At 39.6% G+C, this 23,069-nt stretch overlaps 1 protein-coding gene and 1 non-coding gene across 7 annotated transcripts in view; both read right to left on the bottom strand.

Moving 5' to 3' along the window:
- HSD17B3 (hydroxysteroid 17-beta dehydrogenase 3) overlaps positions 1 to 23,069 on the bottom strand; it is a 66,955-nt gene that overhangs the window by 2,877 nt on the left and 41,009 nt on the right. For all 6 annotated transcript variants that reach the window (XM_042243037.2, XM_060410851.1, XM_060410854.1 and 3 more), the window contains 8 exons: positions 21,082 to 21,157; positions 19,213 to 19,320; positions 18,120 to 18,187; positions 16,838 to 16,873; positions 15,258 to 15,292; positions 14,077 to 14,158; positions 13,487 to 13,552; positions 10,180 to 10,329 (listed from right to left, as the gene is read on the bottom strand). In XM_042243037.2, the coding sequence (XP_042098971.1) occupies positions 10,180 to 10,329; positions 13,487 to 13,552; positions 14,077 to 14,158; positions 15,258 to 15,292; positions 16,838 to 16,873; positions 18,120 to 18,187; positions 19,213 to 19,320; positions 21,082 to 21,157 (621 nt within the window). The remainder of the gene's footprint in view (positions 1 to 10,179; positions 10,330 to 13,486; positions 13,553 to 14,076; positions 14,159 to 15,257; positions 15,293 to 16,837; positions 16,874 to 18,119; positions 18,188 to 19,212; positions 19,321 to 21,081; positions 21,158 to 23,069) is intronic.
- Positions 22,877 to 22,978, bottom strand: LOC114113359 (U6 spliceosomal RNA). Its single transcript, XR_003588405.1, has one exon. It is a non-coding gene; the product is annotated as a U6 spliceosomal RNA (small nuclear RNA).

Genomic DNA, 23,069 nt, shown 5'->3' with positions numbered 1-23,069 from the left:
ACTAATGGGCTGTCACTAGCCCCTGAACCCAGTCTTACCTACCAGCAGATGGACACTAATTCCAAGAATGCAACATTACCACAACCTAACATGTCAAGACCCAGTCTACCCACCAGTAGGCTCACATCAGTACCCTTCTGAGACACCTTGGGACTCACAGCTGCCCTGGAATCAGACCCCACTTACAGCTTTGGAACACCACAGACTCAGCAGCCAGCCATGTGAAGAACCAGCCCCACCCACTAGTAGACCTACACTAGATCCAGGATGCCAAGCCCTGCAACCAGCCACTCTGAAATCTGACTGTACACACCAATGAGCCAGGATTAGCCCTAGGACACCCCTGGAGTTCCCACCCGGCTCCTAACAACCCAGACCCACACGCCAGCCAGCGGCCTCTGCAAAAGACAGAACTGGAAGCCAGCCAAGCTTATCAGACCACCCACAGTAATCAGCCCACTAGAACAGAAGAGCTGGCACAGTCCGCATGGGGGCACTCCTGGAATATATAGCTCTGTTGAGCAGAGGAGAGTATACTTCTAGGATATGCAGGACCTTTCCTACTAAAGGCCACTTCTTCAAGACAGGGAAATCTAACCAACCTACCAGATACATAGAAATGAAAACAGTAAATTAGGCAAAATAAGGCAACAGAGGAATATGTTCCAAATGAAGGAACCAGATAAAACACCAGAAAAAAGAATTAAGTGAAGTGGAATTAAGCCATCTATCTGATAAAGTTCAAGGTAATGATCGGAAAGATGCTTAAAGAATTCAGGAGCAGAATGGCGAAAGATGAACAGAGTGAGAAGTTAAAGATTTTTTTTTTTAAAGAAAACATAAAGAGAAGATATTTAAAGACATAACAGCTAAAAACTTCCCTAATCTGGGAAAGGAAACAGATATCCAGGTCCAGAAAGCACAGAGAATCCCAACCATGATCAACACAAAGAGGACCACATCAAGACACATAGTATTAAACACAGTAAAAATTAAAGACAAAGAGAGAATATTAAAAGCAGAAAAAGAAAAGCAACAAGTTACATAGAGGGGAATTCCCAAATGGCTATCAGCTAGCTTTTCATCAGAAACTGCAGGGCAGAAGAGAGCGGCATGTGTATTGAAAAGGATGAAAGTGAAAAACCTACAATGCAAAATGCTCTACCTGGCAAGATTTTCATTCAGATTTGAAGGTGAGAACAAAGGTTTTACAAACAAGCAAAAGCTTAAAGAGTTCAGTGCCATGAAATCAGCTTTACAAGAAATGTTAAAGGAACTTCTTCCCTAGGAAGAGAAGAAAAGACCACAAGTAGAAATACAAAAAGTACTAAATAAAAAAAATCTCATCAGTATAGCCAAAGATTCAGTAAAGGTAGTAAATTAATCACATATAAAGCTAGGAGGAAAGTTAAAAGAAAAAAGTAATAGTAAAAGCATCTATATCCACAATAAGTAGTCAAGGTATAAACAAAACAAAAGATGCAAATTATAATGTCAAAAAAGTAAATATGGAGGGGCAGGGGGTAAAAATGCAGAGTTGTTAAAACATGTTTAAACTTGAGAAATCATTAATTTGAAACAATCATGTATATATATTGTTCAGTTGCCCAGTTGTGTCCAACTGTTTATGACACCATGAACTGCTGCACACCAGGCCTTGATAGTTATATATAAACTTCATGGTAACCACAAACCAAAAACCTATAATAGATATATGCACACACAAAAGAAAAAGGAACCTAAACGTAACATTAACAATTGTCACCAAATTAAAGAAAAGCAAGGAAAAAACTTCAAAAGGAACTACAGAAATAACCCAATTCAAATGGCAGAACGTACATATCAATAATTACTTTAAATGTAAATGAATTATATGCTACAATCAAAAGACACAGAGTGGTGGAATGGATATAAAAACAAGACCAGTATATATGCCGCCTACAAAAGACTCACTCCATATCTAAAGACACACAAAGGGAACGCTCTGGTGGTCCAGTTGTGAGGACTCAGCACTTTTACTGCCGTGATCCCAGGTTTGATCCCTGGTCAGGGAACTCAGGTCCCACAAGCTGTGGCACTGTGACCAAATTCATTAATTAATTTGGACACATACAGATTGAAAATGAAGGAATGGAAAAAGGTATTCCATGCAAATGGAAATAAAAAGAAAGTCAGGTTACAGTACATATATCAGAAAAAATAGACTCTAAAACAAAGACTGTAATAAGTGAAAAAGTAGGACATTATATAATAATTAAGGGATCAATTCAAGAGGATATAACTATTGTAAATATATGGGCAACCTACATAAGAGCACCCAAATACATAAAGCAAATATTAACAGGCATAAAGAGGGACACTGACAGTAGCAGAGTAATAGTGGGGGAACTTAAACAACTCACCTGTCCATCAGCAGATAGGCCATGCAGACAGAAAATCAATAAGGAAGCACAGGCCTTAAATTACACATTAGGACAGATTAACTTAATACATGTATATATAGAACATTCCTTCCCAAAGCAGCAAAATACACATTCTTTTCAAGTGCACATGGAACATTCTTCAGGATAGATTATATGGTAGGCCACAAAAGAAGTCTCAGGAAATTTAAGAAGATTGAAGTCATATCAAGCATATTTTCCAAACACAACACTATAAGACTAGAAATCAAATAGCAACAACAACAAAAAAAACTGAAAAAAACACAAACATGTGGACCATTGTTTAGTGGCATAAACGATATGCCACTAAACAGCTAGTGGAGCACTGAAGAAACGAAAAACTGCCTGGAGACAAATGAAAGCAAAAATAACGATGTAAAATCCAGGGGCACAGCAAAAGCAGTTCTAAGAGGGAAGTCTATAATGAGACAAGCCTATCTCAGGAAACATGAAAAATCTCAGACAAACTATCTAACCATACACCTAAAGGAACTAAAAAAAGAGAACACCCAAAACCCAAAGTTAGTATAAGCAAAGAAATAATAAAGATCAAATCAGAAATAAATGAAATAGAGACTAAAACACAATAGAAAAATCAATGAAACTAATATCTGCTTCTTTCAAAAGATAAACAAAATTGATAAACTTTTAGCCAGACTCATCAAAAAAAGAAGAAAGAGAATCCAAATCAGTGATATCAGAAACAAAGTTACAACCAACATCTCAGAAATAAAAGGGATCATAAAATATTACTATGAACAATTACATGCCTATAAAATGGACAGCCAAGAAGAAATGGACAAATCACTAGAAATGTACAATCTTTCAAGATTAAACCAAGAAGAAACAGAAACTATGAACAGACCAATTACTGAATCAGTAATTAAAAAGACTCCCAATATCTCCCAAGGGAATTAAAATAAAAGCAAAAATAAACAAATGGGACCTAATCAAATTTACAAGCTTTTGCACAGCAAATGAAACCATAAACAAAATGACAACCTATGAACTGGCAAAAAATATTTGCAGACAATGCAACCAATCAGGGCTTAATTTCCAAAATATGCAAACTGCTCCTATAACTCAGAAGACTCCAAACAACCCAACTGAAAAATGGGCAGAAGACATAAGTAGACATTTCTCCAGAGAAAACATTGTTGCTGTTCAGTCACAAAGTCATGTCTGACTCTTTGTGACCACATGGACTGCAGCATTCCAGGCTTTCCTATCTTTCACTATCCTCCTAAGTTTGCTCAGATTCATGTCCATTGAGTCAGTGATGCTATCTAACCATCTCATCCTCTGCCACCCCCTTCTCCTTTTGCCTTCAACCTTTCCCAGAATCAGAGTCTTTTCCAATGAGTCAGCTCTTAGCATCAAGTTGCCAAAGTATTGGAGCTTCAGTTTCAGCATCAGTTCTTCCAGTGAATATTCAAGGTTTAGATGGCCAATACGTACATGAAAAGATGCTCAACATCTTATTTATTACAGAAATGCAAATCAAAACTATAAAAGCACCTCACATGAGTCAGAATGGCCATCATTAGAAAGTCTACAAATAATAAATGCTGGAGACGGTGTGGAGGAAAGGAAACCCTCCTACACTATTGATAGGAATGTAAATTAGAGAAGCCACTATGGAAAACAGTATGGATGGTCTTTAAAAAACTAAAAATACAGTTGCCATGTGATCCAGCAATTCCACTCACTCATGGGCATACATCTGGAGAAACTTGAATTTGAAAAAATATAGGCACCCTAATGTTCACAGCATCACTATTTATAATAACTAAGACATGGAAGCCACCTAAATATTCATTGACAGATGAATGAATAAAGAGGGTGTGTGTGTGTATATATATACATATATATATATATGAATGAAATGATTTCATTTGAAGCAACGTGGATGGACCTAGAGATTATCATAATAAGTGAAGTAAGTCAGACAAAGATAAATATCATATAATATCACTTACATGTGGAATCTTAAAAAACAATAAACAAATGGACTTATTTTAAAAATAAAAATAGACTCACAAATATAGAAAATAAATTTGTAGCTACCAAAAGGGATAGCAGGAGGGGAGGGAGGTAAATTAGGAGTTTGGGATTAGCAGATACAAACTACTATATATAAAGTAAATAAATAACAAGATCCTATATCTTGTGATAAACCATAATAGAAAAGACTTAAAAAGAATATATATGTGTATATATATGTAAGAATATATACATGTAAATGTGTATGTGTGTATATATACATATATATGTGTAAATACATAGTATATATATGTGTATATATATATAAACTCATTCTATGATACCAAAACCAGACAAAGATATCACACACCAAAAAAGAAAATTACAGGATGAATATAGATACAAAAAGTCTCAACAAAATGTTAGTAAATTCAACAATAATTAAAAAGATTATACACCACGATCAAGTGAGATTTATGTCAGGGATGCTAGGATTGTTCAATATCCCCAAATCAATCAATGTGATATACCATATTAACAAATTCAAGAATAAAAATCATATAATTATCTCAATAGATGTAGAAAAGGCTTTTGACAAAGTTTAACATCCATTTATGAACAAAACTCTCAACAAAGTGGGTATGGAGGGAACTTCCTCAACATAAAAAAGACCAAATATGGCAAACCCACCACTAACATCATACTAAATGAGGAAAAACTTAAAGCATTCCTTCTAGGGTCAGAACACTCTCATCAACATATTAGTGGAAGTCCTAGCAAAGCAATCAGACAAGAGGAATCCAAGTTGAAAAGGACAAAGTAAAACTATCAGTTTGCAGATGACAAAACAGTATACATAGCAAATTTTAAAGAGACCCAAGAAAACCATTAGAACTCATCAATGAATTCAGTAAAGTTTCAGGATACAAAATTAATACACAGAAACTTTCTGTGTTTCTATACAATAGCAACAAACTATCAGAAAGATAAATTAGGAAAACAATCTCATTTACCATTACATTAAAAAAAAAAAAAAGACCTTTTACCTAAGGAGTTAAAAGACTTATATTCAGAAAACTATAGGTCACTGCTGAAAGAAACTGAAGATGCCACAAAAGTGGAAAGATACAACATGTTCATGAATTGGAAGAATTAACATTGTTAAAATGAACACACTACCCAAGGTAACCTACAGATTTAATTCAATCCCTATAAAAATGTCAATGACATGTTTCCAAAGAAGTAGAACAAATAATTCTAAAATTTTCATAGAAACACAAAAGAATAGCCAAAACAACTTTGAAAAAGAACAAAGTTATGTATCATGCTACCTAATTTCAAGCTATACTATACAAACTATACTACTGTAATCAAAACAGTATGGTACTGTCAGAAAAACAGACAGATCAGCGGAACAGAATAGAGAACTGAGAATTGAACTGACATTTACATGGGCAGTAAATCTACAACGAAGGAGACAATAATATACAAAAGTGGAAAGACACCCACTTCATTAAAAGAGATTGGGGAAACTGGACAGCTACATCCAAAAGAATCATACTGGACTACTTTCTCCCACCATGCACAAAATTAAATTCAATCTAGATTAAAGACTTAAATATAATACCTGAGACTATAACATTTCTAGAAGAAAACATAGGCAATGTGCTCTTTGACATCAGTCTTAATAATATCTTTGCATATATCTCCTCAGGTAAGGAAACAAAAACAAAAATAAACGAATGAAACTATATCAAACTAAAAAGCTTTTGCCCAGCTAAGGAAACTATCAACAAAACAAAAAGGTCACCTACTGAATGGGAGAAAATATTTGCAAAAGATTTGTCCAATAAGGGTTGAGATCCAAAGTACACAAAGATCACATAAAACTCAACATCAAAAAAAAAATCAACTTGTGGGAGGGAGATTCAAGAGGGAGGGGACATATGTACACCCATGGTTAATTCATGTTGATGTATGACAGAAATCAAACCAATATTGTAAACCAGTCAACTAAAAATAGATAAATAAATATTTTTTTAATGGGCAGAAGCCAGAACATGGAAGCAAACGAAACATTCATCAGCAGAGGAATGGATAAGATGTGGTGCATATATACAATCGGGTGTTACTTGGCCATAAAAAAGAATGAAATAATGCCATTTGCAGTGATATGGATGGACCTAGAGATTATCATACTGAGTGAAGTTAGAGAAAGATAAATACTGCATAATATCACTTGTATGTGGACTCCAAAGAAATGGTACAGATGAACCTGTTTACAAAACAGAAGTTGAGTCACAGATGATGTAGAAAACAAATTTGTGGTTACCTGGGGGGAAAGCAGGGGCAGGGGGTAAGGATAAGTTGGGAGATTGAGATTGACATATATACACTACTATCTATAGAACATATAACTAATAAGAACCTACCAAATAGCACAGGGAATTCTATTCAATACTCTGTAATGACCTATATGGGAAAAGAAGCTAAAAAAGAGTGGGTATATGTATGTATAACTGACCTACTCTGTTGTACATAAGAAACTAACACAACATTGTAAATCAACTATATTCCAGTTTAAAATTAATTTAAAAAGAAAAAATGGGCAGAGGATTTGAATAGACATTTTCCCAAAGAAGACATACAGATATCCAACAAGCACATGACAAGATCTCATCACCAATTATCAGAGAAATGCAAATCAAAATCACAGTAAGATAGAACTTCACACCTGTCCGAATGACTGTTGTCAAAAAGACAACAAATAACAAGTACTGATGAGGATATGAGAAAGGGGAACCCTCAGGTATTATAGAAAACGGTATGAAGAGTTCTTAAAATATTAACAATAGACTACTAGAGCATCCAGCCATTTCATTCTTGGTTATTTACCTGAAGAAAATGAAAACACTAATTTGAAAAATATATGCACCTTTATGTTCATTGCTGTATCATTTATAGTAGCCAAAATATTGTAGCAACCTAAGTGCCCATTAGTAGATGTATGGATAAAGAAGATGTGATATATATATTATATATAAGATGCAATAATTTATTTATCAATAATTAGTGTAATAATTTATATATTATATATAATTTACTCAGCCATAAAACTAATAAAATTTGTGGCAACGTAGGTACACCTAAAGGGTATTATGCTAAGTAAAATAAGGCAGATAGAAAGACAAATACTCTATGATTTCTTTCATATGTGGAATCTAAAAAATGAAATGAATAAACATGACAAAACAGAAACATAAATCCAAAGAACAGACACGTGGTTGCCAGAAGGGAGGTTGGCGGGAGGAGAAAAATAGATGAGGGAGATTAAGAGGCACAGACTTATAGTTGCAAAACAAATGTGTCACATTCATGAAATGGACAGTGTGGGGAATATGGTCAATAATTATATAATATCTTTCTGTAGTGAGAGACTTACAGTGAAAATTTTAAAATTTATAGAAGTATCTAATCACTATGTTGTGTAACAAGAACTAACATAAAATTGTAAGTCAACTATTCTTCAAAAACAAACAAACACATAGAAAAAGAGATCAGACTTGCATTTACCAGAGATGAGGATATGGTATGTGAATGAAGGTAGTCAAAAGGTACATGCTGCTGCTGCTGCTAAGTCGCTTCAGTCGTGTCCGACTCTGTGCGACCCCATAGACGGCAGTCCACTAGGCTCCCCCGTCCGTGGGATTCTCCAGGCAAGAACACTGGAGTGGGTTGCCATTTCCTTCTCCAAAGCATGAAAGTGAAAAGTGAAAGTGAAGTCACTGAGTCATGTCCAACTCTCAGCGACCCCATGGACTGCAGCCTTCCAGGGTCCTCCGTCCGTGGGATTTTCCAAGTGGGGTGCCATTTTACTTCCACTCAAAACGTAAGAAAGTACCAGGAATATAATGTACAACATGATAAATGTTGTATTATATACATGAAAGCTGTTAAGAGAGCAAATCCTAAGAGTTCTCATTAAACAAAAAATTTATTTCTTTAATTTTGCATCTGTATGAGATGATGAATGGTCACTAAACTTATTGCGCTAATCATTTCATGTAAGTCAAATCATTATGATGTACACTGTAAATCTACAGAATGCTGTATGTCAATTAAATCCCAATAAAACTGGAAGAAAAAATTTATTTAAAGAGTTAGTGAACCACAGGATTCTCTAGGCAAGAATACTGGAGTGGGTTGCCATTTCCTTCTCCAGAATCAGTCATGCTGCTGCTGCTAAGTCACTTCAGTTGTGTCTGACTCTGTGCGACCCCATAGATGGCAGCCCATCAGGCTCCCCCGTCCCTAGGATTCTCCAGGCAAGAGCAAGGGGTAAATTATTATCGTGGAGTATTTACTTTGAAAAAGGGGGGAAGCCGCAAGTTGAGGCACAGATGGCTATTTACATACATATGAGGCAAGAGGCACAGACCTTGGAAGGTTCTTGACCTCAAATTACATTTGTGTCCTATAAGACAGGTCTAGGTAAAAGCAATTATTTCATCCACAGTGTCATCCTGTTAATCCAACATTCCCCAATTGACCTACAAAACATCCCGGAAACCATTTTTAGTTTCCTGCTTTGGGATACCTCAGAGGAGTGCAAAAATCACAAGGCTCAAGCTGCCTGAAGAAACAGCGATACTCCCTACAAGGTTCAAGTGTTCCTCTAGCTGAATTTCTGTTGCTGAACCGAAGCAGAACTCTTTAGGAGGATTCAGTACACTGCCCTATGAATCCCTCTAGCATCAGAGGGAGAAAGAAAGAGATAATTCCCACAGCAGGAGGAGAAGAAAACGACAGAAGATGATGTGGTTGAATGGCATCACCGACTCGACGGACCCGAGTCTGAGCAAGCTCCAGGAGTTGGTGATGGACAGGGAGGCCTGGCGTGCTGCAGTCCACAGGGTCAAAAAGAGTCGGACACAACTGAGTGAGTGAACTGAACTGAATTCCCACAGTAGAAAAGCATATGAGGTAGAGGAGAAAGTTGATATACGAAAGAAAAGTAAATATCTGGCTAAAATTCTTTGGTGACATTGGAAACAGAACTATCCTGGCACCGTTTGTTTGCTTTCAGTATTAGTACGCAACTCCTCTATCTTTGTTTCATGTTTGGTTTTTTTCCCCCTAAAAACAGCCCAGGGATGGCCAGAACTCCTCATGCCACATACTTCAGACTCTATGTCCACATTTGATGGAGTCCATAGTGTACAGGAACCGTCTTGTACTTGCTCATGAGAGCCAATTGTGAGCTTCCTCCTGAATTCATGTGCATTGACAACACACTGGTAGCCTCACATCAGTCATGATAATCAGTAAATTCTACAATCAAGGTGTTTTGTTTTTTTGTTTTTTTTTCCTGGAAAGTTAAACATTTACTGGCACAGAAGGCCAAGGACATAGACAGCCCCTACAGGGAAGAAGCACCTTGTGTTTTGGTCTGACCTTCACAAAGCTCTGGGGATCACTTTACTTTCTGAGGGGAGAGGTGAGGCACCCAAGGATGAGATATGCCAACTTCAGAGTTATCTACAGCTGGACATCCGGCCCTCCAGCTTCTCCTTGCCCTTGCTAAATATGCCTGTCCATGGACGGGATTACCCTCAGCAGCATACCTCTGGCATCACTACCCTTGTGTGACAGAGATCTACTGAAAGCTCCGACAGCAAGGAAAAGCTGACCAATCCCTGCTGGGGCCACCTGCATGCCTGTCCTGCCTTGCTTCAAGAAAGAAGTTATCAGTTACCAAGATTTCATGGGTGAGGCAGCCACAGGTTTCATCTCCAATCGTGACATAATTCAGTGATTCTTTAACAAACTCATCAGCAGTCTTGGTTATCATGTTGGTATTTAGACACTTTGTCATCGGAGTTGAAATAGCATATGGGGTCAACACCTGCAACGGGAAATGAAAACCATGACCCAGGAGCAATCTGCCCAGCCCCGAGAAATTAACACCCATGTTACCATCCCTCCGTGTTCGAACTCCGTTCTTCCCTTAAAAATTCTCAGGACAATATATGATCATAGAATAGTTAAAGGTGTAGAACCAGCAAAGAGCTGGGATCAGAAAGGTTGACTTCTGGCTTAATTTAGCAACCAACCCGGATAAGGCCTTAGTCACACTCCCTCAGGTGGTTCGAGTACACACAGGGTGAGTGAGAACATGAGCTCTTAGAACCCAGTTCCCCAACTTGGAAAGTGAAAATGCAGGATATCCAATTATACTCGAAGTTCAAACAATGGAAAAATGTTTAGTTTAATGAGATATCAAGTATTGATAGGATATACTTATTCTCAAAATATTATCTGTTATCTGAAATCCAAATTTAACTGTATGTTCTATGTTTTATCTGGCAGAGATATTGCAGAAGTTTATTTCTAACACAGGTTCAAAGTTGGAGCACTTTCAAGTACTTTAGATTCCCACTTCAGTTAGGAGCCAGGAATGGCACATACCTCGTAATCTTTCCTATTCTGGCAAGAAAAAAAAAAAAAACTCCACCATACTGGACCCTGAAAACCCCACCATGCTTCCACCAGTGAGCTCACCACATGTGGCCTGGCATGAGGTTTCATGATGGGGTTTCCTACTTTATTCCTTGACATAGAGACCTTGGTATCTTTAGGGAAAAAAAAAAATCCATGTTTGTTTTCTTTGTTTTCTTTTTCTTCACATCACTTTTTTTTCTAATCACACTTGAAATTACATTGTTTCACAGTTGAATCCAATGTGTGTCACTCAATTCAATTCAATTTGTTCTCATGGAAATTGACACAGTTATTCATTTATATAATAAGTGTACTGTTAGAGAAACATAAGAAGTACCCATTTTCAAACTCAGTTTTCAGATAGGGAAATAATAAAAGTGTTTCCATTCCCACAGTGAGTTTTGGTTGACAAAACACCTTTCTGTGCAAAACAAGGGCTCAATAAATATTGGTAAAATTTTGCATAATTACTTATTCACTAGATCTTCACAGTAACCCAGAGAAGTAAGCAGCTATTATAAACCCCTTTTTACAGATGAGGGGACAAGCTCAGAGAGTTTAAGCAGGCTGTTCAAAATCACTCAGAGGATAAATGGCAAACTGGGATTTGAAAATCAAACCCAAGAGTACAGTGCACACTTCCTCAGGAATTTTACAAATATTCATTGAGTACCAATTACATGGGTGTTTGGAGAGACCAGTTAGTTTTCACAACATCATAGAGTCTTTTCCAGGACTTGTAGCAGCTCCAAAGCTTCTGCATGAGAGAAGGAGCTCCCTTCTTCTACCCCACCTCCCCCACGTCTTCTGCTCCACAGAACCCACTGACTTAGCAGCTACAGTATCTCTGGCCCACAGCTATCAAGCTCAAGATGATGCTGAGACTGTCACATGGCTAGGAAGCAAGTGGCTCTGGTAATCATTCGCACTGCTCACCAAACATTTCTAGTTCTTCTTTCTTCCAAACACATGATAGAATTGCACTTTCTGGGTCCCTATAGTTGGGTGGGACCATGTAATCAGATCTAACCAATGAGTATGAGTAAAAGTGACAGGTGACCTGTCTGACCCAGAGCCCTTGGTTATCAAAGGAAGTTCTCTCGAACTTGTAGCACTTTTTCTTTGACATGTCAAGCGACAACATTCAAGATGGAGGCTGCTCCATCAGCCTAGGTACCCGTGTTACTACAATGAACTAATCCCCTCTGACGGTTCACAGTGAATATGTAGCATGAATGAGAAATATATCTTTGTGGTTTTAAATTAATGAAATTTTAGGAATTATTTTTTACTGCCGCAAAATTAGCTTATGCAGAATAACACAATTTGTCAAAGGAATCTGTCCTCAGCTAGGAGCTGGAGAATGAATAGAAGGGGAAAATCTTTGATAAGTAAGACTTCAGTTCAGCAAGGCTGAGAATGGGAATGTACTCACTATAACTAGGAAGATGCTTTTATTTACACAGTTCCTACTATTAACTCACACCTGCCTATCGAATAAGCTTCATCCTATAGCTGGTTAATTCATAGGAATTAAAACACCCGAGTGTTTTAATTGAAAATCGGTATGTATAGCACTAATTTTAAAACTATAACTATGAGTGCGACTTTTTCATATATATAGTGGTGGTTTAGTTGCTAAGTGGTGTCTGACTCTTGTGACCCCATGGACTGTAGTCTGCCAGGCTCCTCTGTCTATAGGATTCTCCAGGCAAGAATACTGGAGTGAGTGGGTTGCCATTTCCTTCTCCAGGGGATATTGCCGACCCAGGAATTGAACTCAGGTCTCCTGCATCGCAGGCATATTCTTTACTGACTGAGCTGCATGGGAAGCCCTATTCATATATGATAGTATGTCATCAAACTTCTCCACAAACAATTAACAAAAAAACCTCTCTAAACTGTTTATTCCAAGTTCCAGAAACCACTTAAGAGTTAACTGTGTTGCCAAAGAAAGCACATGGCATATTGTTCAGGCTAAAGACCGCAGTGATGATACAGCTCTGCTTACAGTTCAAAGAAGGTCAGCTCCATGACTGTGCTGTCACTGTAGGAGAAAGAGAAAGCAGAGCACCTCTTCCCCAGCTGCTCAAGAACCAGGGTGTGGGAGTCTCTGTGGCCCATCACAGATGAACAGCAACCAAACACAGCACTCTCTCCCCTCTTCCAACCTAGACCAACTACCCGGTTTTCTGTTGCTTGTTCCCCACACATAGTTCCTGCCACACAAGCCTATCTTCTGGATCTAGGTCAGAGAGTAAAGGATGGTTAGACAAGACGAAAATTTCTGTCCTGATGGCAGCATCAGGCAGCAAGCGTTTCTGAGCACTCACTCACCCCACCCCTTTTCCTTCTCCAGCACTCAGGGCACGGATGAGGGCAGCAACAGGCAGAACCATATTGCCCCCGCTGCCACCTCAAGGATCACAGGAACCCACGTGGTGTCATACAGACCCTCTCTCCCAGTCACACATGCTCAGCCCGTCCTGCCGGAAGGAGTGGCCCTGGCTCCACGGGGTCCAGAGTTCCCATTCCCAAGGACTCAGAACTGTTGACCTCACCTGGATGATGATTCCCTTCTCCTTATATTCTGCTTGCAGTGCCTTGGAAAATGTGTACACAAAAGCCTGGAACAAGAAGGAGAAACACCTAAGGGCTTGATTCTCTCTCAGAGCCAACTTGCTCAGATTTCAAAGGACACCAAGGGAGCTCGCCTTGCTGGGAGTTAGATAGAACTTCATTTCCTGGTCTGGGAAGAGCTTCCTCAGAGAGCAGGAATATACATTTTGTAATAAATACCTACTTAGGGCCACCCGCGTGTAGATGCCATACCCAGGGAGGTCTCTGGGATAGAAAGAAACTATCAATACAATGTTACTTGCTGCCATGAAGAGTGCACCGGCTCCCAGGCAAGGAAGTGAAAGGGGGCTGCACTGCCTGGCTGTGCTACCGGTAGCAAGGCTTCAATCACCCCAGGGGCACATCTTTTTCAAATTTGCACCCAGATACTGGTGGACTAGCTCCCTGTACCTAGAAGAGGGCCTCTAGGCAAATCTGCCTATCAGCTTGCCAGATGATCTGAAGGAAAGTGCTAAATGGGAAAACCAAGGGGAAGAAGGAGACGGAGACTTGGACTACATTTGTCACTCACCTTGGAAGCTGAATACGTGGAGTACAGAGGCCAGGGAAAGAGGGCCGCCCCGGAAGATATGTTCAAGATGAGACCTTTCTGCCTAACAGGCAATGAAACAAAGTTTCAGTTACTTTGATACTGGATTACACCTTGAGAAGGGAGAAAACAAAGGAACTCTGAACACTAGGAAACTTCCATCCTCTCTAGGTTTCTGGGTGTGTGCTAAGCATTTTGCTTCCAAGAACTGTGAGTCCAACTTCACCTCCATCGTGAACCTACCATACAGTGATGTCAGTTGGTAGCCAGTTGACCTCAAGGGCTGGTGACAAGGAAACAGGGGCTCAGCTACAGCAAAGATCCCCCATGAAAATGCAGAGAACCAACTCAGCTCAGACAAGACTCAAAGGGGAAGGGACTTCTCTCTCAAGTGTGACCACATGAGCTCAAAGTCCCTTCTGACTCATAAAAATGACCCACAACAGGAAAGATGTCATATGTAGAATCCTGTCCTGGGTGGAATTTGACAGTCCATCATCAGCTTACACAGGCACTCCTACACAAGTCTCTGAGGTTCTTACCCTTTGGAAGTTCAGTATCTTTAACCCTTCCCTAATAGATGGATTCAATCCAGAAAAACCAAGAAACTTCCAATTTGAATACCAGGGCCAAGCCCCTTCTTTCTCTAGGGAAGATAAAGCTATCAACCATTTGCTTCAATGAATACCACCTGAGAAAAACCAGTTCCCAAATGGGCATTGTACTAGGGTGATTTAAAATGTGGAATAAATAGAGACAGTGATGGGATAATGATTTTTACTCCTAAGTTGGAGTATTCATTCTGACAAGAGTTGAAATGCATAATAACAAAGAAATGGTCTCAGGCCAACTTCTGAAGTTTCTTTTAAGCTCTTTGTGAGTTAGTTTTTTTTTTTTTTTTTAATACAAGGTCTGCTGGAATTGCTGTTTTCTTCCGCCCTCCAGTATATGCTACATTTGACCTTCAAATATGCTTATCTGTTGGTAAAGCTGGCTGGTCCAGAATGTTAGGCTTTCAACCATAATCTCCATGTCCCACTCACCACAGTTTTATCATTTGTTAAAGCAGCAGCAGATGAACCTTGTCCCCCTGATCCCAAGTCAGCTGACTGCCAGACCAGGCAGCACAGGCTGCTCCAAGCTTTTTCAAGGAAAGAACTTACCTTGATTTCATGTGTTTCAGAATCAGCTGTGTCATCTATAAGAGAAGGCCCAAGTTAAGCCCTGCCCTTTAAAGAAACAAAGTAGCAATGGGCAGTAGGAATTTGGGGAATAGGTGCTGGAAGAAACTGGAGAAAGAACTTCAGCTTCTCAAATGGCCTTGAAAGTCTGCTGACACTCATTGGAGGTAATTTTGGCAACATTAGAGTCTGCTGGAACCTACCGAAGGCACCGTAAACAAATGGCAAACAGTTCAGAGGCCTCTAGTTTCTTCTTCCTAAAACTGAAGTCTTTGTGGAAAATGGAGTGAAAAGCTATGGAACTGACTTACGGACGAACACTGAGGCTCCCAGACTCCCTTCATTCTGGCAGAGAGGTAAAAGTAGGTTGGCCATTGTAAAACTCACCAAGGAGTTAAAATTAGGGAGCCATCAGGAAACCTAACAAGTGTCCATCTCACAAACAAGGTACGAGATAAAGAAGGACATCTCTTCAGTTCAACAGCAGCCTTGTTAGCCTGCATGTGGTCTATGAAATAGCTCCCTAGATACACATCTGCTGGTCTGCTGGAGTTACAACAGGATTGAAAAATCCCTTCCCCACTCCAATTTACTGCCCCTGGAAGAGGTCTTCCCTGCCAGTTCTGGAGCAACACCCTTGCCTTGATTCTCCCAACTTCATTAAGGTGGGGCACTGTTGGACAGCATTTCTCAGTCTCCCAAAAGCCTGATTGGGTGAGTGATCCCAATTAGAGAGACAACACTGGACTTTGTGGGCCCCTGTCTCAAACGTTCCAGTATTTAGTCTCTTATCCTACTTTCCCTTTGCCCTCAACTCATTCTCCAATTTTGCCCTTGAGAAAGAACTCTAGTGTTTCCAGATGGTTCCTTTGGAATAACTAAATAATACTAGTCAACATTCAGAAAACTGAGATCATGGATCTGGTCTCATCACTCCATGGCAGAGAGATGGGGAAACAATGGAAACAGTGACAGACTTTATCTTTTGGGGCTAAGTGGCACTTGACATACCACTTACTTCAAGCCTCAATACATTAATAGCAGATGAAGAATATGAAGTTCAAGGGAGCTAAACAGCATGCCCAATGCTGTCTAATTAACTAGTAACTGATCTGGAATCAGAATACATATGCACTTGAACTTCAATTCAACAAATATTTTTTTAACAAGAGTATAAAATTCAAGCCACAGTCTCTGTCATTTTTCCAAACAGAGTGAGCTTTCCTCTATTTACAAAAACTAAAATCAGAAGAAGGTACTAATTTTTATAAGTTGCTTTGGAATCCTGAATAAGTTTCACCATCATCAGGCCTCATATGTTCTGACATACGACAAAAACGAATGCAGAAATAAGATTCAGATGCTAGGGACAGTGAATCCACTGTATTTTCTTGATGAAAAAAGACTAAGACGATTAAAAGGCTACTGCATAGTCTTTCAATCAAGTACAGTTCAATTTTAAAGAACTCTACATTTACAGGGAAGGGGCCAGTTCTCCTGAGTCACCAAATTCCAACGGCTACTACATTTTAATGCACTGAGCACCTACATTGATCACATACCTTCACAACTGAGGTGATGTTACAGTGGATGAGGCTCTGTAATAGATAATCACAGTCATGATTTAGCTGGATCATTTGAGAAATTCTCTTGAGAAATATTCAGTGCTAAAGCACCACGATGTGGACAAAAGTGTGTGCCTGAATGGTTGTATCACTTAGTCTGCAAACCACACTCCAAGTTGATATTCAGCAACAATGCCCTAGAACTGAAGAATCTGACATCTACACTATGAGTCTCCAAGAATGTGATCTTGAATAGAAGTCAATTAAGCGCTTCCTTGAAAATTTAGGGAGGAATATGGACACTGTTGCTCAAAGGGAGATGGTTAATTTCCGGCTGAAGAAACGGAGGTTAGTATATGTGGGTCTAGAAAACACTGACATAAAGATTATAAAGATGAATGGTTGCATAATATAAGGTAGAGGTTCTGGACTACAGAAGCCAGATAAAGAAACTACTAGAATCACCCAAGACACGCAAAGAAGGAAAGAGGGACAGACACATAGACAAGTACAAATGTAGACGCAAATAAAGAGAACACAGACTCATGCCAGAAACAGGGAACGTGGAGTTAGACATGTGGCCAGAAAAGGCTTGGTGAGGTTCAGCAGTGTCTGAGCAATCAGGCATTATTCGTCCACGCAGTACACTTGGGGCTTACGTGGAACCTTTAGGACTAATTACAGGCTTGGGGAATAGAAGCATCATAGCCTGTTCAAAATTGGTATAACCCTTTGCTTTCAAAGGTGAAAGCCTGGAGAAGAGTCAAAATACAGTGCCTTCAAAGACTGTTAATGCATAATAAATTTACTCAAGACCAACAGTGACAGTCATGGGTCTGAGTTAAGCTTGTTGAACTTACAACACCCTCAGCCACAAAGTCTGTATTATGGACTTCTTTCACACTGAAAGTTGAGCAAATCTTATGACCTTGAAAGGCAAAGAAAGCTTTCTCCTACTGAATCCAGAGCTATGAATTTGTTAGGCAGCATTACCTCCTTATAAAGCACAGTGTAGAGCCCCCAAAAGACTGGGACAAGTGAATTTTGATGTGTGGAGAAGAGGGAAGATGTTCTTTTCCTAGAGATAGTCCAGAACAGTGATACCCTTCACTATGTATCCAGTACTCAGGTGAGTACTTGAAGGGGACACCTCCAGTCGTCCACCTGGATTACAAAATTTTGGCCACACTCCCATCACCCCTTCCCAGTTCTGGTATTACCCAGCTGAGTGCTCAGGACTTGGGGAGAGGAAAACATCCACAGAACAGTACAAGCCTACCTGGAAGTCATCTGGCGTGTTAAGGAAATGGCTTGGGAGAAGGTTTGGAAGCATTCCAACATTGTTGACTGACCAAGAAAGGCAAAAAAAAAGAGATATCAGAAGAGTCCATGGCAAATGTCTATTGAAAGCCTTAAAAATTGTCATATTCAACCCAGAAATTCTTCTCTTGAGAAGTTTTCCAAGAAAGCATGTACAAAAAGATGTATATAAAAGGCTGTTCACTGCAACATAATTCAATAACAGTGAGGAAATTGGAAGGGAAAAAATTGTGGTCCAATAGTACAAGGCAGATAAAATGCATCATGGTGCAGCCATATGGTGGGATGCAATGCAGTCATTCAAAACTATGACTGCCCAGAGTTTTTAAAACCTAGGAGAACATTTGTGACATATAATTTTTTTAATGTTGCAAAACAGTATGTAAGTTTAATCCTCATTTTGAAAATATGCATGTATGTATCTGGAAAGATATGTACCAAGATGCTAGCTCAGGCTGTTAAAGACTTTAAGGAACTCATAGTTCTTTTATGTGTTCATCTGCTCTAATTTTCCTAGAGTACATTTAACATTATTATTAGTAAACATGTAATTATTTTGAAAATCAAAATCCTCCTTCTCTCTACAATACACCGTACTGTGTATGTGATCACAAAACAGATAATCTATAAATTATCACAGAAAAAAAAATTGTATCTTATTTCCCAAATGAGAAGCTCTATCCTGAAATAACCATACTGACTCACTACTTCATGAATCAATCATAGCAATGTTTGTTTACTAAACTAATTCCATTAGACCAAAGTTTCCCTCTTCCTGTCAAATGTCAACCTTCAGTGAAAGAAAAATATTTTAATACTAGTAAATATGGTTGGGAAGATTGAAACCATGTAGGTTTGCTACATTCCAAAACCATATACAAATCTGTTAATCCAGTAAAGCCTTTTGTAGAACTGAACTTTAATATTTGGTTTAATGTTACAGCTTACAGTCATGGGTTAAATTTAAGCTACTACTGAATAACCAAGTCACACTAAGATCATTATTTCACTGACTTATTTCGACAAGCTTTGCATTATTGCAATTTACTTACCTAAAATTCCAATTTCTAAGCCTTTAAGTTTTTCTTTAATATACTCATAGATGTCATCTTTGGCAAAATCTGCTTGTATTATCTTCACAGTACTTCCTATAGTCCACTCTGCATTAGAGACAATAGTTATTTTTCAATGAACAGGTGTCCAAATCACCCTCTTGTCCCTATTCCCCTAATACTCCCTGAGTATTACCTGAATAGAACAGACACTTAAGAGCACAAGCCCATCATCTTAATTAGAAACAAGAAATAGCCTCAGATAAATGCTGGAATGTGTTAAAAGATTTGTGAATGATGGTTTCTGTGTGATTCTAAGAGTCACTGCAGTGACAACTAAAGGCATTATAACAGATTTAATACAATACTTCTCAAAGCAAGGTCAGCAGACCACTGCATCAGCATCACTGGTAACTTGTTAGAAATAAAATCTCAGGCTCCACCCAGACCTACTGAACCAGGAAAGTGGGAACCTGGGAGTGGGCCTGGTGATCTGTTTTCACATGCACTGGGGGTGACTGTGGTGCAGGCTCAAGTTTCAGACCCATGGGCTAAGGGCTGTTAGAGCAAAGTGTAATCCTTGTGCTCAGTGAGTATCAGGTCCTCTCCACGTACACTCAGAAACCCTTCGCATTTGTCCAACTCTTTAGCATTTATAAAAACATTTACACGCACAGTATATTTTTTTAATATTCTCAAGAATGAAGTAGGTATTGTCTCCACTTTCTGGAGGAGAAAATTAAGGCTCTAAGGAGCTTACTAGCTTGGGGGCACCCACACCCTGCTCCCTCCAAGTTCAGTCCTCTTTCCACTGGTCTATGTGAACTTGCCTTCTGTGGGAGCTTTTTCTTAGATATAAAAGCCGTAGGCAGATTTCACTAGCTGCTGCCCACTCAGCTTTGGAGTTAGACCCAATATTTCTAGGGCAAGTGATCTTAAGGCATAGCCTGGGGACATTTCAAAGACACTACTTGTTTTTCAAAAAGACAATGAAAAGTGCACAGTAAGGAAAATACTGAAGAACGTCCTAGTCCTGGTCAAAGTTATTTCAGATACCCAGTCAGAGAACAAAAGCAGAATTCACTGGTTCAAGGGCACTGAGCCTCCTCATTGTGATTGTTCAGCCACATACTCCCCCACGGCCTTCTCTTATCCAAATTTCTCCCAGGGAAATAAGAGTGTCCCCAGACAGCCTGCTATGGTCTTCATGAGTCTTCATAGTTGAAAACTCATTCCTTTGCATTAAGTTCAGTAATCACTAAGTTATTAATTAATGATTAAAATTCAAATGCTCAGAAGGGGATATGATGATCATCATTGACTAAAAACACTTGAGAGTGGATTATCAAAATAAAATATTATAATATAAATCCTATCTCTTAGGGTTGTATAATGTTCAACCTTCACACCATACATGGCAGCCCTGAATCAAATCTTTTTTTTTTTTAATCCAACAACTAGCAGTGAGCATTGTCTCTCATCCCTCTGCAAGGAGCACAGCACAGACATAGGGAAGGGAAGTCCCTGCTTTTAAAGGAAGTAACTGAAGCATTCAGACAGCTGAGGCCTCTGGATGAGGGGATCTGATTCTAGAGACAGACCCTAGACACAAGAAAGGAGTGGACCTATTTGTGGGGTGAATGTGTTTCTGCTTCATGAAGCCCAAAGAATCACTGATGAACTAAAGTGAGCTCAAGCCACTTATGTCCTGCACTTAACTTTGTAAACTGGGCTCCCCGAAGGAGGCTGGTACCTCAGGCACCAGAGAGCAAATGTAGGGATGCTGACAGATGCCTCCGCAGACAGGATGTGAGCAGACCTGGCTAGTGGGCTCCACAAACGTCCCCCTTATTTCTTGGAGTCACTCACCAATCTCTGCAGCAATGGCCTGAAGTTTTTCCAGTGTCCGGCTGATAAGCACGACATTGAATCCCTGTCTTGCTAACTGAAGGTAGGGATGGGAAAACCAAAACAGAGATGATAAGCAGACAAGGAAGGCTTGTTATATTAAAGTGAGTTGGAGCATCACCCATTTGGTCATAGGGCAATATGCTTGATCTTCCTAAGTTTAAATGTGCACAATGTGACAATGGTTTCTAGGTTAAGTAAAACAGCCACACTGGGCCAGGCGAAACATGACGTAATACCAGTAGTGTATTTGCATATGTTTATTATACACCAGGGCTTCCCTCGTGGTCAGCAGTCAGAATCCACCTACAATGTAGGAGACACAGGTTCAGTCCCTGAGTTGGGAAGATGCCCTGGAGCAGGGCATGGCAACCTACTCGAGTATTCTTGCCTGGAGAATCCCATGGACAGAGGAGCCTGGAGGGCTACAGACCACAGGGTCTCAAAGGGTCGGACAAGATGAAATCAACTGAGCACGCATTACATGCCGGGAACTACTATTCTAAGTGCTTTTCTGTACAGATCCACAATCTGAATGGCCTCTACCTGAAGCATTTATGGTCAGATGTGGGTTGGAATTCAGAATTTGGAGGATTTTATACTATGATTTATGTAACAAGGTCTAGGGCAGCAACCTATAATAAAAAAAAAAAAAATTCTGCATCAACTTCTGAGCTGCCTCCTATTCACGAGGACGCTCTTCTTGTGGTTCTCTTCACTCAGGCACAGTCTTGGACCTGAGCCCTCTCTTTCTGTTCTCTGGCTCCCAACAGGATAGAAAATGAAATAGGGAACTGGAGAGTAAATGGAAGTTTTCCTGAGATTAGAAGGAACTCTCTTCAGAATGGACACTGCCTCGACTCACAGGGGCAGAGCAACAATGTGCAGAAGTGGTGTGCATTAATATGGCCCAGAGGACACATGTGCTGGGTGGTCATAGACAGGCCCACCTGTCCTCACACCTAAAAATGCTACAGGTGAGAAAAGAGAGTTTTGCCTGAAGGAAAATGGGAAAACCAATGTTCTTCTGGAGAGAAACAGACAATATTTGAGTTAGTGACAAAGGACTTACGGAGTCCTGTCTCAAGCCCACAGGTGCAAGGCTGCGCACCAAGGCCACAGAGGCGGAGCCCAGAACCAAGGTCATCTCCAGAAATGACTGAGCCTCTTTGTAACCGCTGCCAAAAGCCCCCGATCCTTATTGGCCAGTTCCTGACCCCATATTAGGCAAAAATGCCCACCCCGCTGCTCACCCTATCGTCCCCTAATCAATCACTTAATGCTACCCTTCCAGCAAGAATTTTCTTTGTCTTGAGGCTCCAAAAATTGGCTACTAACCCACGAAGAGTCATCTTTCCCTGGTCTGTCAGGAAGTCGGCCTGTTGTATTTGCAGTGTCCCTATCTATTCAGAAGTATCAATTCATTCAGAACTATCTGTTCAGAAGTATCTGTCACTTCCGTGGGCTCTCCCTTGAGCCAGTCCACCGTTCTAATAGCTTCCTGTGGACTCTCCCCTGGTCTGTCAGGAGGTCAGCCCACTGTGCTTGCAGCACCTTCATTATCTCTGCTCTTTGTTCTTAATAAACTCACTCCTTTCTGAAATACTCTGTCTGGAAATTCTTTTCCAACCCAAGCTCAGACTATAGCGACAAGGCTCAATTAACTGAAATCCTTCTTAATGTTTTTAATTAAGCAAAACTGTTACAATTTTAAGCCTTGGTAAAATACACATGACATAAAATTTGCAGTCCTAACAACTATATGGAATGTTTCACAAATCTGCATGTCATCCTTGCACGGGGCCCAGGCTATCTTGTCTGCATCGCTTCAGTGTTAGCATGTACGCTGCCAAAGCAAACACTATGCCAAATTTTTAACAAGTTATATTATAAAAACACTCAGGCTGAATTGAGGACTTTACCATATAGTCTCCAATAGCCAATATTCA

Source organism: Ovis aries, chromosome 2 (genome assembly GCF_016772045.2).
Source record: "Ovis aries strain OAR_USU_Benz2616 breed Rambouillet chromosome 2, ARS-UI_Ramb_v3.0, whole genome shotgun sequence".
Lineage (NCBI taxonomy): Eukaryota > Metazoa > Chordata > Mammalia > Artiodactyla > Bovidae > Ovis > Ovis aries.
Note: the sequence above shows the minus strand (reverse complement) of the source record. Positions and strands in the feature narration are given on the sequence as shown.